This window comes from Microtus pennsylvanicus, chromosome 21 (assembly GCF_037038515.1).
Source record: "Microtus pennsylvanicus isolate mMicPen1 chromosome 21, mMicPen1.hap1, whole genome shotgun sequence".
Classification (NCBI taxonomy): domain Eukaryota; kingdom Metazoa; phylum Chordata; class Mammalia; order Rodentia; family Cricetidae; genus Microtus; species Microtus pennsylvanicus.
This window is the reverse complement of record NC_134599.1, coordinates 5,270,539-5,290,065: the sequence shown is the minus strand read 5'-3', so window position 1 is coordinate 5,290,065 and position 19,527 is coordinate 5,270,539. Positions and strand designations below refer to the sequence as shown.

General features: G+C 44.5%; 2 protein-coding genes across 5 annotated transcripts in view; both read left to right on the top strand.

Annotated features, from left to right (window-relative positions):
- Galntl5 (polypeptide N-acetylgalactosaminyltransferase like 5) overlaps positions 1-6,859 on the top strand; it is a 37,116-nt gene extending 30,257 nt beyond the window's left edge. The window contains exons 7-8 of the mRNA XM_075955785.1: positions 3,704-3,853; positions 6,680-6,859. Of these exons, the coding sequence (XP_075811900.1) occupies positions 3,704-3,853; positions 6,680-6,859 (330 nt within the window). The remainder of the gene's footprint in view (positions 1-3,703; positions 3,854-6,679) is intronic.
- Positions 6,860-9,415: 2,556 nt separating this feature from the next.
- The window catches only part of Galnt11 (polypeptide N-acetylgalactosaminyltransferase 11), a 35,844-nt gene continuing 25,732 nt past the window's right edge, over positions 9,416-19,527 (top strand). Inside the window, exons 1-2 of one of the 4 annotated variants that reach the window (XM_075955428.1) lie at positions 9,416-9,552; positions 10,905-11,066. The gene's annotated coding sequence lies outside the window, so the exon portion shown is untranslated. Of the gene's footprint in view, positions 9,553-10,904; positions 11,067-13,986; positions 14,066-19,527 lie in introns of those variants that run through there. The other 3 variants (XM_075955429.1, XM_075955431.1, XM_075955430.1) reach the window with 3 other exon arrangements.

The window sequence follows — 19,527 nt, the reverse complement described above, 5'->3', positions numbered from 1 at the left end:
CCTGTGGATCTGGGCTAAAATCTACTGCTTTCTTCAACTTGTTTCTTGACAAACATTTTGAAAGACATTTTCAGGGTTTTTTTTTTGTTTGTTTGTTTGTTTGTTTTTCGAGACAGGGTTTCTCTGTAGCTTTGGTGCCTGTCCTGGAACTAGCTCTTGTAGACCAGGCTGGCCTCGAACTCACAGAAATTCACCTATCTCTGCCTCCCAAGTGCTGGGATTAAAGGTGTGCGCCACTGCTGCCCGGCTTGACACTTTCAGTTTTATTACCTACTTTTTTTTTAAAAAAAAAAAATAAGTTGACTTTTTTTTAATTTTGGTTTTTCGAGACAGGGTTTCTCTGTAGCTTTGGTGCCTGTCCTGGAACTAGCTCTTGTAGACCAGGCTGGTCTCGAACTCACAGAGATCCGCCTGCCTCTGCCTCCCGAGTGCTGGGATTAAAGCCGTGTGCAACCCCCACCCCCAGGATTAAGTTGACTTCTGTTTACTGTTCAGTGCATATACCCATAGCCTCTTGAAACTAATGAACCTCTCAAACAAACAAACAACATAGAAAAGGGCTGGAGCTCAGCAGTGAGAGCACTAGTTGCTCTTCCAGAACACCAGGATTCGATTCACAGCACCTGTTTCGCGGCTCCCTACTAACTGTAAGTCCAGTTCCAGGGAATCCAATGACCTCTTCTGGCCTTTGCAGATACCACACATGTTACACAAACACATATGCAGACAAAATCTCAGACACAAAAAATAATTAAAAAGGTGGAAAAATTAGTATCATGGTAATTATGAAACTGTTAAGTACATTAACAATATAACAGCTGTTTAAAGTTCCTTAGCTTTTCTTTTAAAAAGAGTGAAACATAGATTATTTCTATCTGTTAGATTTTGCTGTATGATGAAGCACCCAGAAAAGAAGCCTATATCAACAACTCTTAGGTCACACTTTCCAATGAAAATGAGAGCCAGTTGGAACACAGGCAGCCAAACCATTGGATAGGTCCATAAAAGACCTAACTGGAGTTCCAGGACAGCCAGGGGAGGGGGGGGCTACTCGGAGAAACGCTCTTGAATAACCATAATAATAATAATATAAAACTGGTGGCTGAGCCGGGCGGTGGTGGCGCACGCCTTTAATCCCAGCACTCGGGAGGCAGAGGCAGGCGGATCTCTGTGAGTTCGACACCAGCCTGGTCTACAAGAGCTAGTTCCAGGACAGACTCCAAAACCACAGAGAAACCCTGTCTCGAAAAACAAATATATATATATATATATATATATACATTTATAAACAAAAAACTGGGGGCTGGAGAGATGGTTCAGTGGTTAAGAGCGCTGGCTGTTCTTCCAGAGGACCTGGGTTCAATTCCCAGCACCTACATGGCAGTCTACAAATGCCTATAACCCATTTTATAGGGAATCCCACATCTTCAAACAGACAGACATGCAGGCAAAACACAAATGCATATACAATACACAAACTGTTTTTTAAAAAGATATCTAACTGTTTGGACTTCTGGACTAAGGTTATCTTCTGTGTCTCCTAGACAGGGAATCTGAAGTATTTTTTAAAGGCATTCTGGGAGTTTCTGTCACCACTCCCTCTATTTTCCCTAAATCAGGGTTTCGCAAAGCCCAGGCTGGCCTTGAACTTCATCTTTAGCCAGAGGTGACCTTGAACAGCACCACCTCCTGGGTGCTGGGATTACAGCTGTGAACCACCAAGAGCAGTGTGTATAATGCTGGGGATTTAACCCAGGACTTGTGTGCCAGACAAACATACCCACTGAGTCATATTCCAGCCCCACACAATATGTCCCAGTGAATTTAACTTCCCATAACTGTTCCATAATGATTAAGTGAATTTCCTCAGAAAAATATCTGCAAAATCAGAACTTACAGTCTTGATGAGTTAGCACAGAGGGTCATCCAATCTGAGTGTGCATTTGAATCACAGAAAGAGGCTGTGAAAAGGCAGAAGATTGGGCCCAAACCACAGGCTCTGGGAGTAGTTGTCAGGGGCCCATGGGTTTTCCTTTTTATCAAGTTTCCAGGCAATGTTGGTGTCACTGGAGTCCAGGAAACAGAATGACTACAGGAAGTATATCATAAGGGAGCGGGTGAGATGGCTCAGTCGGTTACGGCATTTGCCACTAAACCTGATGACCCAAGTTAGATCCCTGAGATCCACACAGCAGACAGGACCAACTTCTGCAGTCGTCCTCTGACAATATACACCACTCCCAAATAAAAAGATGAAAAAGTTTTGTGTGTGTGCATACATGGAGGGGAGGCATGCATTGCTACAGACTATGTATGTAGGTCAGAGAACAACCTACAGGAGTCCCTCCCTCCTCTACGGGGTCCTAGGATTAAGCTGAGGTAGTCAGTCTTGGTGACAGGCATTTCTACTCACGAAACCATTTTGCCAGCCCCTCTGTGTTATCTTTTACAGTGAAGAAATAGAAACTCCTAACATTTCCAAACGAGACTTTTTTTTGATGTGTGTATAAATGTGTATGCACGTGTGTGTGTGTGTGTGTGCGTGCGTGCGTGTGTGCGTGCGTGCGTGCATGCAGGTACATTCCTATGCATTCGGAGGTCAGGAGGATGTCAGGAGTCCTCTTCTATCATGCTGCACTTCTATTCCATTGAGGCAGATCTCTCTCTGAATCAGAAGCTCACTATTTTTCTGCTAGGCTGGCATCCATTAACCCCCAGTAAGCCTCCTGCCTTCCTCTCCCAACCCCTCCAGCATCGGGGTTGCAGGTGTGTGTAGTCATGCCCAGCTTTTTGCATGGATACCAGAGTCCAACTCAGATCCTTGTAGGGAAGTGCTTTTAACCCACTGAGCATTGTTCCTAGCCCAGGGCCTTTAAAACAGTTTTGCATAACCCACAGGAAAGACAGTGAGCTATCTTAAAGTGCAGTTTCGCATGTCCACACGCATACTTGAATTCTATTGATTAACCCCAGGTGTGCGGATGTATGCTTTCCTACATGGACAATTTTCAATGACCGTATCTTGCTTTCACACAGTGAATGGAGTTATTACAATATGTGCTGTGAAGTGTTTTTATCCATAAACTACAAGGAACTGAACCCAGCCAGAAATTGTCTTTCTCTTGGTGTTACTTACACCTGGCAACATGCAGCAGGAAAGAAAGAGAATCATTGGCACTCAGAACTCAGGTTCTCAGGCTAGACTTCCTAAATTTGAACCTGAGCTCAGCCACTCAATTGTTCCACATCACTGGACAAACTTCTTAATCAAACTGTGTGTTAATTTTCTTATCTGCAAGTGGGGGAGGGGCAGTCATAGCACCTATGTTAGAAGACTCTAATGAGGTTATGAAATTTATTACCTAGAATAAAAGGAATACATATTAGAGATTAGGACTAGCAGTGCAGCTCATCTGGTAGAATGCTTGCCTAGTATGAACGAAGACTTGATTGAAGCCCAGCATGGTATAACCCAAGCGTGGTGGTGCACCACTGTATTCCCAGCACTAGGGAAGAGGAGGCAGGAGGATCAGAAACCCAGTGTCATTCTCAAAGAGTGGGTTTAAGGCCAATTTGGGCTACACACACATCTCAATAAGCAGTGTCAAACAAATACTAGGTGTGTGTGTGTGTGTGTGTGTGTGTGTGTGTGTGTTCTAAAGCAGCTGCTAGTTACTAGTAAAATAATTATGATCTTGTCTAGATTTGGATGTGTGGAGGCCAACTCTTTATACTTCCTTGCTCTCGGGTTGGACATATCAGTAAGGCACAGAATCTCAATAAGCCTGCGCTCGAGAAAGCCTTGTCATGGAACTTACTGCGAGTGGTTCACGTCTGGCTGGACGAATACAAGGTAAGTGACACCTCTGATCTGGGAGAGCAGGTTTTGGGCTGCTCTCAAGAGTCTCCCAGCCGGGCGATGGTGGCGTACACCTTTAATCCCAGCACTCGGGAGGCAGAGACAGGCGGATCTCTGTGAGTTCAAGACCAGCCTGGTCTACAGAGCTAGTTCCAGGACAGGAACCAAAATCACAGAGAAACCCTGTCTCGAAAAACCAAAAAAAAAAAAAAAAAAAAAAAGACTGCCACCTTTCCAGATCCAAACTGTATTCTTTCCTGCTTGTAAACTGATGGAGCCCCTTCAATTTCTCACCCACTCATGAAGAGTGGAGCCGGATTGGTGAACAGTCCAGCTCTCAACTGGTTAACCCTAAGCTGCTGTCCTTGCGATTTATTTTTTTAAGTTTGAATTTTAGGAACATTCAAGTTTCTCAGAAGTAAATCACCCTGCAGCAATCTTCCCCACAGCTAAATCCGTTTATCCAGTGGGGAATCACTCTTCTCCTCCCTGCCGCAGCGACAGGAGCAGGTTTCTTCAGCATCCCCGACCGAGCCACTATCAGTTTCCCGGGTAATGTGGTTGGTGTCGGTCTTTGTGCCCACACGTGAATTCCTTCCCTATCGACAGTCAAAGATTTCTATTAGCAAGCTTTGCCCCTTGGTTTATGTATGTCCCCAAGGGTTACACCCTGTTCTCCAAGGGCACATCTCTGTCCAGATGCCATGCATCAAGAAATAATGGCAGGCCTCCTCTAAGATAAACGCATAGTACATCTCTGACAGTGTCCTGGTCTTCATCTTACGTTCCTGTCCTAGTCTGCTTTTCTGCTGCTGTGATAAAACACTGGCCAAAAGCATCTTGGAGAGAGCAATGTCCCTTGTACTTCTACATCATGGACCACTATCCAGAGATGTCAAGGCAGGAACTCACGCAGAGAACATGGAGGCAAACTGCTTACTGGCTTCCTCTCTATGGCTTCTTCAACCTCTCTCTCTCTCTCTCTCTCTCTCTCTCTCTCTCTCTCTCTCTCTCTCTCTCTCTCCTCCTCCTCCTCCTCCTCCTCCTCCTCCCTCCTCCTTTTTTACCACACATTTTAAAGTAAGCGCATTCATACACACCAGAACCAAGTCATCCACACAGAATGATTATACAGAAAGTACTTTTACTGTAGGTCACGAAAGACAAATGTGGTAAATTCTGACTAGTCGGAATTTAGATCTCAGAATGTCTCGCACAGTAGACAAATAGACCTCTGTAAAAACAGAAGCTAAGCCGGGTGGCGCACGCCTTTAATCCCAGCACTCTGGAGGCAGAGGTAGGCGGATCTCTGTGAGTTGGAGACCAGCCTGGTCTACAGAGCTAGTTCCAGGACAGGCTCCAAAGCCACAGAGAAACCCTGTCTCGAAACCCCCCCCCCCAAAAAAAACAAAAAACAAAAAAAAAAACAGAAGCTAAGTGCTAGCTCTGTGAATTCTCTCTTCTTCTCGTGTGGATCCATAATCGGCCACCAGCAGACAGAAAGGAGCTCAATGAGGAGACTCCACATGCTTTCTTATCCAGCTCAGGACCACCTGCTCAGGGATGGCACCACCCACAGTAGGCTGGACCTTCCTATAACAGTACTCAAGAAAATGCCCCACATGCCAATCTGATGGAGGCAATTCCTGTTTGGAACCTGTCTTTCCAGGTGAATCCAGTTTGTGCCAAGATGACAAAAAAAAAAACTCAGCAATTTCTATAATTCAAGATTTTTAATTATGAATGTAAAAATATTTCTTTTATAATCAGGGAATTGTCAAGGAATTCCTGCTGAGGCAGAGGGATTGCAAGTTCAAGCCAGCCAAGGCAACTTAGTAAGACCCTGTCTCAAAAACAGAGTAGAATGACGGAACTTAAGAGATGGCTGAGAGGTTAAGAGCATATAGCTCTAGTGGAAGACCTGAGTTCAGTTTTCAGTACGCATATCCAGGTAGCTCACAGCCATTGTTAAGTCCAGCTCCAGGAGCTATGGCCTCACTTCTGGTCTCTGAAGGCACTTGAACTCAGGTATACATACCTCCACAAAGACACATACACATAATCAAACTAAATGTTCTGGCATGGTGGTATATTAAAGGACTAGCATTCCAGAGCAGAGGCCGATCTCTCTGAGTTCAAGGCCAGCCAGAGCTACATAAGGAGACTCCTGTCTTAGAAAAAGAAATCTTTAAAATCAAGGAAAGAGGAATATAATGGATACACGTGATGTATTTAGTAGCTATAGTTCTATACAGCACTGCAAACACATAAATTATAGATAACATGCCAAAAAAGTCTCCATATATTAGATATAATTAAGCTGTGTATTTCTCCTAATCTTTTTTTTTTTCTTTTTGGTTTTTCGAGATAGGGTTTTTCTGTAGCTTTGGTTCCTGTCCTGGAACTAGCTTTTGTAGACCAGGCTGGCCTCAAACTCACAGAAATCCATCTGCCTCTGCCTTCCAAGTGCTGGGATTAAAGGCATGTGCCACAACCTGCCCAGTGTTGTTTGTTGTTTAAGACAGGGTTTCTCTGTAGTTTTGGAGCCTGTCTTAGAACTAGCTCTGTAAACCAGGCTAGCCTTGAACTCAAAGAAATCCACCTGCCTCTGCCTCACTGCCCATTTTTGGGATTAAAGGTACTGCCATCACCGCCCAGCTAAAGATAGAGGATTTTAATCTCACAGAAAACTGCTACACAGCAAGAGGAAGCATTTTTAGTTCCAGTAATGAAAACATGTCTTGATGTTTGCCATCATGACGTGATTACCAAAGCTTTTGTTGCTGTTGTTTAACAAAATGACTCTTTGTTTTCATTTAGGACAACTTTTTTTTTCAAAGACCTTCTCTGAAATATGCATCCTATGGAAACATCAGCGAGCGTGTTGAATTAAGGAAACGACTGGGTTGCAAGTCATTCCAGTGGTATTTGGATAACATCTTTCCAGAGCTGGAGCCATTTACACACACTGATAAAAAGAAACGAAACAATTTTCTTTAATAAAGGGTCAACAAGTCCCCTCGCTCTTCAGCATATTGGCACCACAGGACAAATGTGGAACACCATGGAGCTGTGTGAAATACAATGAGAAATACAATCAGAGTGGCCAGTCTGTCGAGTGCCTTACTTCACCTCTAATGACAGTTCCCCCTTTGTTGCCCATCTGCCATCGAAGTTCTGGGGAGAAGGACCTTGGCATTAGAAACGTAAGCTCTCTTATGGTTCGGTTGCTGGTATATGATTGACCCAGATAAAATATATTGATGGTGATTATCTGACCACTTCACTTGGCTGTGATGGTCCACAGGCATCTGCTCTGCTCTTGAGGGCCTTCACCAGTCTCATGGGCTGGCATGATTGCCTTAGGAAAATGTTCACAGAGAGCCATGACTGATGTACAGTGGCTGAGTTGGATCAAGCTCCTTTCTTGCAGCCAGTGTAGAGTCTGGGGCTGCCGCCTGCTTGTTTGGGTTCCTAAGAGTGATGTCCAAATCACCTAGGCTTAAGTTCTCCAGGCAGGTCCCTCATATGTTCCTGATGGCTCCTCTGTCCCGAGTCACTCTTTTCTGCATCTTTCATGTCTGTCCCCAGTCCTGTGACCTACAGCTTTCTGGGTGCTTCTTGGATTATGTATGCCTTGTTGTTAAGCTCTAACCAACTCTTAATTGTGTAGATAGGGCTGGGACAGAGCCTCTGGCTCCCCATCTGCCATACCCAGGGACACCTCAATGCTTAAAGGACTTCTTTGGGGCTTGAGGAATGCTGTAAGGTTCATCTGTTGGAGGTGAGTCTAAGAAGGTCAGAGAGAAGCAATTCACAAAATCTACAAAGAAAATGAGGGAAGAAATACACGGAAAGGACAAAAAGGGGGTGATGTCTTACAGGATCACCGAATGTAGCCTATGCAAACACAAGCTGTTTCCTCAGCACTGCCACAAAGTTCCTGAGGGGTTTCTTGCAGGAGGGAGCATCCAGAATGGGGGTTCACTGTTGTCCTCTATTTTGTAAGCTTTACCCCCTCAGGGATACTAGGTGAAATGGTTAATCTTTATTATTACTTTGATAGGATTTAGAGTCACCTAGGAGGCACACCTCTTCTGGGTACGTCTTCTGAGATTGTTTCCTGAGAGGTTTAGCTGAGTAGGGAAAACCTACCATAAATATGGTGGCTATAACACACGGAGCAGGGACCAGATTCAACAAGAAAGGAAAAAAAGCCGGGCGGTGGTGGCGCACGCCTTTAATCCCAGCACTCGGGAGGCAGAGGCAGGTGGATCTCTGTGAGTTCGAGGCCAGCCTGGTCTACAAGAGCTAGTTCCAGGACAGGGGTAAGCAAGATGTGCATCAGCCTCTCTCTGCCTCCGAAGGATGCAATGCTGACAAGCTGCCTTCTACTTCTGCTACCATGGCTTACCCACCACAGGGGAGGCCGGACCCTCAAATTGTGCGCCAAAATAAGCCCTTAACTTGCTTTCGTCAGGTACAATGCCACACACTGTGATGGTGCACGAATGCACTAGTACCCTTGCAAGAGAGGGCCGTCCCTGAAACAGCCATCGGTTCCAGTTAAGGTGAATTGCTGTGTGGACAGCAATGGAAACTATGAGCATTGGATAGCAACTGTCTAACTGAGGGCGGTGGCCATGGAAGGGCACAGGTAAGGGTCATCAGGAGCACGGCATTGCATCCTAAACCCTGACAATGCTGATAGATACTTGGCAGGATCATGTATGGGTTAATTTTGAGCCACTGTGACCACAACTTAAAGAGACAAGAGTTAATGTTGGCTCACGGTGGCTGAGGGTTCATTGTGTGGTTGCTTGGCCATTGCACTTGGACAGAACTTCGGGATGACAGTAGTGCGTGGGGTTAGTTACTTTGTGATGGACAGGAAGCTCAGAGGAGACTTGGACCACTGAACCAGGTAAGATCCTCAAGGGGGCATCCCCCCCCATCCTCCTTGCTCCAGACTGGCCCCACCTCCTTAAGTTTTCCAGAACCTTTGGAAATTGCACCACCGGCTGCACTAAGCTCTACACATACAAGCCTTGGGGGGTGGGACACTTAAAGCCACCACAGCCGGTTAATGCTAGCTGGAGTGATTCATTGATTTGGTTCAAGTGATGCTGTTTTCTTAATAATAAGGGATGCAGAATTTCCTCCCTACATGTGTCCGGTTCCTCTACCAGACACCACGAGACAAGGTTAAGGTCTTGACTGAATAGCATTTATTTCAGAGGTGACAGGATTCAAGATTTAGGTATCTGTCAATGTAATGCAGTATTACTGGACCAAAGACCAAAACCCTTACCATTCTGTTAGAGCTGCTAAATTCTCTCTAGCCGGGTTGTGCCTCCTTCACATTCTTCCTGTGAACAAGTCGCCGGCCCCTCCATCTCCCCTACACTTCTCTCAGGAGTTACTGGGAACGCCTCGGTGGGATAGAGCTCAGCTCCGCGCTGGCCTGGGAGGAGCCGGGGCCGCGTGACGCCAGGCCGCGGGCTGTGACGTCATCCTCGGAGGCGGGGGCGCGCGTGGCGTGACGCGAGCAGCAGAGCCGGCCTCAGCCAGGCTGCGTGTCCTGGGCCGTGTCGCGCGCTGCGGCTCGTGCGGCTCGGCCCGGGCTGTGGCGGGAGCGAAGATGCCACAGCCCGCGCCCCGGAGCGCCGCCATCCCAGGCTGCGGGTGTCGCGGTGAGTAGCCGGCCCGAGGCGCCTGACCCCGCGCGGCCTCCGTCGGCGCCCGAGCGTGGGCCGCAGCCCGAAGCGCTGAGGCTGCTGTAGCAGGCTGGGTGGCCTGGGAGGCCCGCGCTGCTTCCGGCTTCAGCAGCGGGGATGGGCATTGCGCGGGGCCAAGTTCTCGGTGGCCGTAACTTCCGGGCGGTGTTGTGATTCACCAGGAAAATGTCGATTTTATCATTATTGTTGTTAGTCGGTCAGTGCGGGTCAGGATTTGGACCGCGACTACACGTGAGGCTGGAAAGACAGGACACTTGTTTGCTGCTTGTTTTTCTTTCTCTTCCCGCCCCCAATATGCTTGTTAAAGAAATTGTCTTGTTTAAAAAAAAATAAAAAAGAAATTGTCTTGTATAGTTTCTATGCACCCAAAACGAATGCATTTTTGGATAAATAGGAAAACCAGCAAGTCCCACCCCATTTCGGTTAGATCTCCCCTTTCATGATACTAACGTGCTCATGATGGAAGAGTTGGTCTAGTCCTTTCTGTTTAGGAGAGCCATCAGGGTCAGGCTGGTTGGTTGATTATCTTCAGACATAACCGGAGACTCGGGAGATGCTTCTCAATCTGTGCACCCACCAAAATAGAGTTACTTATGTAACAGGAGTAGTTCCGATTTGAGGAAAAAAAAGACACAAAAACTTATTTCTTGATTTTTTTTTAAAAAAAATATGAAATACTGCTTTAAGAAAAAATAGGAAATAACCCATTCTTACTCTGTTTCTGTGTGCTCTGCGGGTGAGATGCATACTTTTCATTTTGGACAAGTGTCCTGCAGTCTTATTTAGATTTTTAACATTTCTGTGCTGTTTCTTGCAAGTTTTCATAGTTTATACTACTGTTTTTCTTGTAAAGCATACACAACATGGAGGTTATTGTTTTAATTTTAGTAGTATAATTGGATGGCATCAAGCACATTCATAATGCTATGTTACAGTCAGCGCCGTTTATTTCCATAACATTTATATCACCCCTTCAGTCTCTCTGAATTTACCTGGCTTAGATACTTCATTGTAAGTAGAATCATTGTCTCTTTCCTTTTATCCGTCTTTAAGTGTATCTGTTTGAGTCTCTGTGATGAGTCTCTTGGTTGTCAGCTTGACTACATCTGGAATTAACTAAATTAAGTCATTTGAAGTGGGGGAGTCACTTCTAATCGGAATCGTTGAGGAGGGAAGACACGCCTTTAGTCCAGATATTTTGGGGTGGGAAGATTCACCTTTAATCTGGGCCACACCTGCTGCTGGCATCCTATATAAAGGACGTGGAAGAAGGAAGCTTCTCTTCTACTTGCTCTTGCCCTCACTAGCAAGTCCATTCCTTCATCGGCATCGGAGCCTGCTTCTTCGGGATTCCAGTGGATACTGAAGAGCAGCTGAGACCTCCCGCCCTGGGGACTGAACGACTGACTACTGGATCCTTGGACTTTCCCTTGTAGACAGTCGTTCTTGGACTAGCTGGAGCAGAGCCTGTAAGTCATTCTCATAAATCCCCTTCTGCATATGTAAAGAGAAAGTTGTTCTCTAAGTTTTGTTACTCTCGAGAACCTGATAATACAGTCTCTGCTTTCATTCTTTGGAATGCATACGTAAGGTTTGAATGTGAAAAGCTTTGAAGACTTTTTTTTTTTTTTAAACCTGTGCTGATGGCTGAATCTGGCTTTACCTCAACACTCACCTGGATTGGCCCTCAGTAAATTTTTTAAATTAATTAACTTTTATTTTATGTATATTTTGTCTGCATGTATGTCTGTGCAGCATGTGTATGCAATGTCTGTAGAGACCAGATCCCCTGGAACTGGATTTACAGACAGTTATCTCCCATGTGGGTGCTGGGAATTGAACCCTGTGCTCTTAACCACTGAGCCATTTCTCCAGCCTGGCCCTCAGTAAGCTTCATGGCACTTCATATTGCTTGTCAGCATATCCTCTAGATGTTCCTTGGGACCCTTCTGAGATGTTTCATAGGTTCACAGTGTCCCCAAGTGTCCCCAAGGTCTGCGCCTGTTGTACCTTCATTACTTAAAGCTCCCCTGCACCATCGTGGTTGCTATGTAACTTCAACTGCAGTTCCCACATAAGTGAGACCTGGTTCCAGTGTGAGGTCATTTCCCTCTCACTGTTCCTTGAATGTAGCATCTCTAAAACCCAAACCACACCTGACCCTTGTTCTGTGTCGTCAAGAGTTGAAGCTTGGTACTATTGCCTCTTCTTCCTGTGGGGCTTCCCTTTGTGTGCAGATTGCTGATCTTTCTCTACCTCTCTGCTCATTTTCACAGCCCAAGGCCAAGCCCAGGTGGCTTCCCTGTGTGGGATTGTTCTCACTGGTAGCTTGATTCTACCACATCCATGCTTCTATCCCAAACGGTTTTGTACACAGCTGTCAGGACTTTGTTCCTAAGATGGGTAGAAGAGTTGCTTAGAGACATTAGCTAGCCATTTTCACCCCACCTTCCAGTAGGGTCTCACTCTGTAGCCCAGACTGGCCTCAGCTTTCCACAGGCTGGGATTATAAGAATGAGCCGCCACGCCCAGTTCATTAAATCTCAGCCTGTCTTCCTACAATTAGTCATTCAGCTTCCACTAGCCTTGAAGCCCTCACAACCCATTGGTGAGTTAACCGATAACCTTTCAGGTAGGTCTGGAGAGATAGATGGCTCAGCGGTTAAGAGGAAGTAGTGTTCTTGCAGGGAAACCCAGGTCAGGAGCCCGGGGCACGCAGGCAGATTTCTGTGAGTTTGAGGCCAGCCTGGTCTACAAGAGCTAGTTCCAGAACAGGCTCCAAAGCCACAGAGAAAATCTACCGGCGCCTGCACGCACATGTACATACTCATCCCCACATACATATGGTTAAAAATAAAAATAAAAAATTGTTTGGGGAGTTCTGCTTCCTTTTACCAAAAGTAACATCCGGGAACATAGCCACAGTGTCGATGTTGGTGTAGTTAAGGCAGAGTGGTCCTGTCTTACAGTGATTCCACCCTCACTTTCAGAATTCCCTGAACCCTGGGTCTCTAACCTCTGGCAATCACTAATCTCTTTCATCTGCATAGTTTTTTTTTTTTTTTTTTTTTTTTTTTTTTTAGTTTTTCGAGACAGGGTTTCTCTGTGGCTTTGGAGCCTGTCCTGGAACTAGCTCTTGTAGACCAGGCTGGTCTCGAACTCACAGAGATCCGCCTGCCTCTGCCTCCCGAGTGCTGGGATTAAAGGCGTGCGCCACCACCGCCTGGCTCATCTGCATAGTTTTGTCATATCAAGAGTCTTACATAAATTTAATCATCAAGTATCTATCTTTAGGGATTTGATTTGTTCATTTCACCAGTCAGTCCAATCTCTTGCATTTATCAGTTGGAAAAATGCTGTTTTTAGGGGAAATTTGGGGCTGCATGACTTGTTGAGAACTGGCCTGTTGATATGTATACTATAGTTGATATGTATACTATAAGATGCACTAGAATCTGTGCTCTGTGACCCCATGGACAAGAGTTAGCTAAAGGCCAGATTGTGTATGTGCTGTATATGCTTACCCTCTGAGTCAGACAACCACATCTTCAAGGAGTTGAGCTGTGCGTGCTTGAAAAAGGTCATCCCAGCTGGTCGTGTTGATTAGTACATCTCTTAGAGGGGAGGGGACAGCCAGCTGAGTATCCAGGGGCTCCACACCACCTCTGGTAGGCAACTCTGCACTAATCACCCTTGGGAGAGGCTAGAGTACATTGACCAGGGAAGACGACTAGGGGAGGGGACTCCCTCTGTGCACCTATGGGAAAGCCATCACGCTTCAGTAACCCCTTTGGAAGCTTAACAAACTCATTGGCTCCCCAGAGTGGATCTTAGTGGAACTGTGCCTCAGTTTTTCATTGGGACCTTCAGAGGAAGAGGGAGATGTTGCTTACCTCTCTCCCCAGGGAAATAATTTTAGCCATAGTATGCATGTTACAGCCCCGAGAAAACAAGGAACCTATCATCTTAACCTAAGCAGTAAATACCAGGGTACTTAAGGGAACAATTATTGCTCATAAATGTAGTTTTAAACACTAAAATTTAAGTTTGAAATCTATTAATAGTTCTAATCTTCATCCCTTCATTGTTTATCTTGTTGGTTAATTGAAGCAATTTAGGGGAGCATATAACTTGCTGATTCGCAGGATAAAATAATCTCTACTTTGACCCCATTCTCAAGCTCTAATTTAATTTTGGAGTAGCTTTAGATTTATAGGAACTGTGGTAACGTGAAGCATTCCTGTGTGCTGTAATGGTTCCAGCGAGGTAGCAGTAGACTCTGCTCAGGCTGCAACACCTTCTTACTGTCTGCCTGTCTTGTGACTGAGGACTGCTGTTGCAGAGTGCTCAGAAGAGACTGCAGTGCCTGCCCTCTGCCTGTCCTGGCTCATTGACCTGCTGGGTGTCCCGAGCCTTCTGTTTCAAGGGGTTTTGCTGGCTGCCTGTGTCCCCAGGTTCCTGTTCTTTTGTGAGTTTGCTTCTGTCTCTCAGAACCTGTGTGTTTCTTCTGCAGCTGAGCTATATTAGTACTGTAGTATTTGTGCCACGGCTTTAAGGAATGTTGTTTTGTTTGTTGTTTTTACTAAGCTGAATTGTCTAAGCTAGCCTTGAGCTCTGCATTCCACTGCCTTAGCCTTCTAGCTGCTGAACTATCTGCAGAGGCAGGGACTGGGAGACACCTGAAGAGTCTGAGGTGATGCTGAGGTTCTTGACATCGAAGAAGGGAATTTTAGGACCAGTGAGCATGAAGCAGAGGTAGAATTTATTAAGGTTTATTATTTACTTGTTTGTTCTCTTTCTTCCTAAAACAGGGTCTCATGCTCATCCTGCCGGGTAGACAGGAATGATCTTTAACTTTTGGTTCTCTTGTCTCCAGCTCCCAAGTGCTGGAACGATAGGCATGCACTTCTATCTCTGACGAGAAAGATTTTTAACGTAGAAACACGGGCCTAGAGGGAAACAGAAAGGTGTTTCAGGAAGGCTATCACACAATCACGAGCTTCCTATGGGAGTGTCCCATTGGAATGTCTTATTCCTATCTGTGATTTAGGTGCCACCTGAAGTTGCTTTGTTCGGGAATGTTTTTTGTTTGTTTGCAGTTTTCTTGGAGTCTCACTCTTGTAGCTCAAGCGGACCTGAAATTCACGTGCAGTTCATCTGTTTCCTCCTGCAGGTGCTGGAGGAATACAGCGATTTCTGAGCTGTGACTGCACGTCAGGGTGATAAGATCAGAAACACAGGCGAGGAGGCTGGAGAGATGGCTCAGTGGTTAAGAGCATTGACTGCTCTTCCAGAGGTCCTGAGTTCAATTCCCAGCAACCATATGTGGCTCACAACCACCGGTAATAAGATCTGGGGCCAACTTCTGTCTGCAGGCATACATGCAGGCAGACCATTGCATACATAATAAATAAATCTTTAAAAAAAAAAGAAACACAGGCGAGAAGGTCAAAGGAGTGTACAGTAGGAAACTTAGACTTCTGTAAGCAAGGGTTTTAATCCTGTTTGAGAATTCAGTTTTGTGGCTGAGACAGAAAGTTGCACTCAGCATCCTGTGTACTTTGATCTTAAACATGATCCCATGTTATTTTAATACCTTTTTAAAAATAAAATTATTTTTTCAGTTAAACTAATTTTTCTTTTTCAAAAAGATTTACTTTTAGTATTTTTAATTATGTATCTGCATGTGAGCGTGAGTGCACACGGTGCTGAGGAGACCGGAGACCTCGAGCTCTTGGAGCTGCCTGACACGGGGCCTGGGAGAACAGCCAGTGCTCTTCTTAGCTGCAGAGCCAGCGCTTCGGCCCTTAGCACTCTTTTTTCCTTTGAGGTTTATTTTTATTTTGTGTGTATGAGTTTTTTTGCCTTCTTGTACATTGGTGTACCATATGTGTGCAATGCCCACAAAGACCAAAATGGCGTGGAATCCTCTGGAACTGGAGTTACAAATGATTGTTAGCCACCATGTGGGTGCTGGGAATTGAACCCAGTTTCTCTACAAGAACAGTAAGTGCTCCTGATCCCCAGTAGACGAGATACCTGGCGTCTGGACCTTTCATGTCCGGCACTCTTGCTGCAGCTGGGTTGCTGGTACTCTGCACATTTTTCTAGTTTTCCAGCACAGATAAGAGCGAAGGGAATACTGTGTCTTTTCCTGTTGTCATCACCTGGTCGTTTCACAGGTTATGGCAGGGCACAGCGCAGCTGTAAGCCAGTAATCGTAGTCACATGATGTGGCATGTCTCTTTTATGGACAAGGCTGACGAATGCTTGCTCTTAGTTTATACAGCGTATATACACAGAAACCATCTAGGGACTACTGAAAGGTAAGTTCTTAACATTAAAGAGACATTTTAAACCTGATTAAGCATTATGGGAATTGTTTGTGCTGAGAAAACAGAAGCCTCCTGTTGGACAGGCTCCTTCCATAGCCATATGGTACAGGATGTGGCTTGTACAGGACTCACAATTACTGTCAAGGACTCCAGAAGAAGTGTTCATTAGTCATTCATGGAGTATTTGCTCAGTGCTTGCATTTTCTCAAACTTTACAAGTTAGTGAGATTAAAATATCCATCTTTCCTTTCAGGGTGCTTAAAAGCCAGGGTTTTCTTTGAACACACTGGGATAGAAACCCCTTTGTGTCTGAGAGTGGGGGAAGGGCATTGCATCTCATTGAAAGCCTTAGACTACTTATTTCTCTCCAAGGTTTTTCTTACATTATGGAATGTTTTTTAGGAAAGTTATTTTTTAGCCTCACTTGTTAAATGATTGCATATACTTTATAGACTATGTTTGAAATAAAGTCAAGTACAAACAGAGTTAGCCAAAATGCCACTCACCATACCTTAATGTTAACAGCAATTAGTACCAGCCATATAGAGACTAAAAATAAGCATGGGGTGTATCATAAAGCAGTACTGGCCAACTTTCACTGTTGCTTCAAGTATTTCCATTTGTTCGTCTATATCTTCGTAGTTCTTAAGTACAGTAGTAAGATGATCAAGCTTGGAGCACCCTCCTGGGAGCCTTTCCCTTAGAATTATTTAGTGATTTTTAGAAGTAGAGGATGTTAGGTATTATTACGGTATAGCTGTGATAGAAGGTTAGTGGAGATACACAGTGTCGTGTAGATGAGAGTTTAGCAGGCAGATTCAGGTGTGTATACTTAGATTGTTATCCCCGTGCTTTCTTGATTTTATTAGCACAGATTTTCTAGTTTCTGGTATTCCACAGTAGTGCAGATGGTGTCTTGCTTCTTAGCCCTTCCCTTCCTCCAACATACTCTTTTTCTCTTCGTTTCTTCTCCATGGCTCATGGGAAAGGCTAGGAACAGCCCAGTTGTTCTGCTTGTGTCTTGCTGTTCCTTGTTGTTGTTTTCTACAGTGATTTGCATGTTTGAATTTTTTTTTTTAATTTAGATCAGTTAGAGTACATTGTATTTTCATTCAGAGTTATTCTTCTAGGGCTGGAGGTGCAGCTTAATGTTGCTTGATGAGGCTCTGAATTCCGTAGTTCAGTCCTGGCATCACAGGACAAATATATGTTTGATTTCCAAATTGATTTGGTTAGAATTGTAGAAGTTCTTTTTTTATTTTAAAATTTTCTTTTCAATATTTTTACTGTGTGTGTGTGTGTGTGTGCGTGCGTGTGTGTGTGTGTACTGTGCATGTGGAGGCCATTTGGTGTCATTTTTAATTGCTCTCCATTTTATTTTTGGAGACTGTCCTCACTGAACCAGGAGCTCTCTGATTGGTTCATCTAGGCGGCTCGTGAGATCCGGGGATCTGTCTGCCTTTCTCTGCTTTACCCAGCACTGAGATTGCAATTGTGTAGAAGCACACCCTGCACAATGCCAAGGATCCAAGCTGAGGTCCAGATGCCTTCTCAGTCTGTTTTCACCACCCCACATGTACCGTGCTCTCACCCTTGATGGTGTCTAAGAGTTCACACTGCTCAGTCTAAATGTCCCATAACTTCTTGAACAGAAATAGACTTTAAAAAATTATCCAAGCAAGTAGTTACTAATTGTTAACACAAGGCACTGATCAATATTTGGGTTTGAGAAGATGTAAGAATCCCTGTGTTGTGGGTGGGGTCTTTATAACAACCTTGCTTACGCTATGGATACGTTGTTTATTGAGATGCCTTCGTTTCGCAGATCTGGAAGTGCCGTTCAGTTTGCAGGTGTCGGGCCGTTCATTTCCCGACCTCTTTATTCAGTCTGCTCGCCTTGAGTCTCAGCCTGTTCACGTTTTCAGCCTAGTTCTTCCTCTCCTCACACCTTTCTGTCTGGCTTTAGTTTGTGGTCTCTGCACTAAATCATCATGCTGTGTGTACTGTGCCCACTTCCTCCTGACTGAGAGCAGCTACCAGACCAGTGAAAGGGAAAGAGTCACACTGACCTGTTCCACCGCTTAGCTGTCATTCACTCAACACTGACACCCGGTTGTGACTGTTGGGGCTTCGTTAAGCATATCTGTTTCTAACTGAAAAGCTTTTCGCTGTTTGTTTGCCTTGGCATTAATTGACCTTACATATTTGCTTTGACCTTCCTTTTAAATATGTTCAGCCTTGAACATTGATGCCAGGGATAATTGCCAGTAGAAGACTTAACAAAGATACAAAACAAAGACTGTTTCTGCAGGCTGGACTTGTCATTTGTCAGAATAGATTAGATTAGAATTTTAGGCTTTGATTTTTGTTCGGTTGCTTTAACGCCTGACTAGCAGGTATGTGTTTGCTATGTACCTTTTCTTATTTGATTATTGATCTGTCTAAGACTGGTATCCCTGTTGCTTTCAAGCACTGTTATGGCTAATTATAGAAATGATTGATTTTATAAATGCCTCTGATGTACAGTGATTTGCCATGTTTTCAATTAAAACATGGCTGGGGAAATAATAGCTACTTAATAGAGTTGTTAAGAATTAGTACATTTTATTGTCCTTAATTTGGACTCATGTGGCAAGAGGTCTGTGAGGACTCTAGACCGAGTTCGACAAGCCCTGTGGGTAGGCTCTGTGGATAGAAAAATCTTTTTATTTTGCACTTCGATGTTTGCAGACAACCAAGGGGGGGGGATACCAAAGATGAGACTGTGATTAAAATGGAAAGGACTTTCCTGTTTTTACCACAGACTATTATTTAATATTAAAAGTTGGGCAATTCCTTGAGTTGTCTCTTATTACTGTTCAGCACCATTTGCTTACTGTTGTTGAATAAGGTGGTCATGACCTTCATGCAGACAGAGCATTAAGGTATTGCTTGTCCCAAACAAATTAGTAGTGATATGTTTAGAAATTCCCAGCATTTGGAAAGCATACTGATAGTTATTAAAGACTTTGATTAATTTCAACAAATATTTATTATATGCTTTGATCGATACCAAAAGCACTACTCAGGAAATACTTCAAGGAATCAGACCACAAGACTCTTGATCTAATGTTTCTCATCTTCCAATACAGAGGAGCTAAAAGTGATGAGCTAGATGAAGAAGTAGCTATGTGTATGTCAAGGAAGACCAGGTTTACTATCTAGTGTCTGAATTGCACTTTAAGGTATGTGCTCTCAGTTTAGGACCTTATTGAGAAGCCCTATCTGAATAGGAAGTAAACAGGTAAAGGGGGCAGCTGTGAAATCACCCAAGGAAAAGTGTTCTAGACAGAGCAAAAAGCCGGTGTGCAGTCCTTAAGAGCATGATCGGTGTCCTTCTGACCCATATGGAGATCTGTATCTAGGAAAAAACAAATCTCAACTATCCTGGTTCTGGTATTAAAGTATTAAAAGTGAGATGGAGAATGCTCCTTGTTTCCTGTTCTTTGAAGGCAGCCACATCACAATAAGGCCACCCTCTTCAAAGGATTGGTAGAAATGTTTTTATGAAGGTATAACCTTTCAGAGGACTGTTAGCTGTCTAGACTGCCTGATT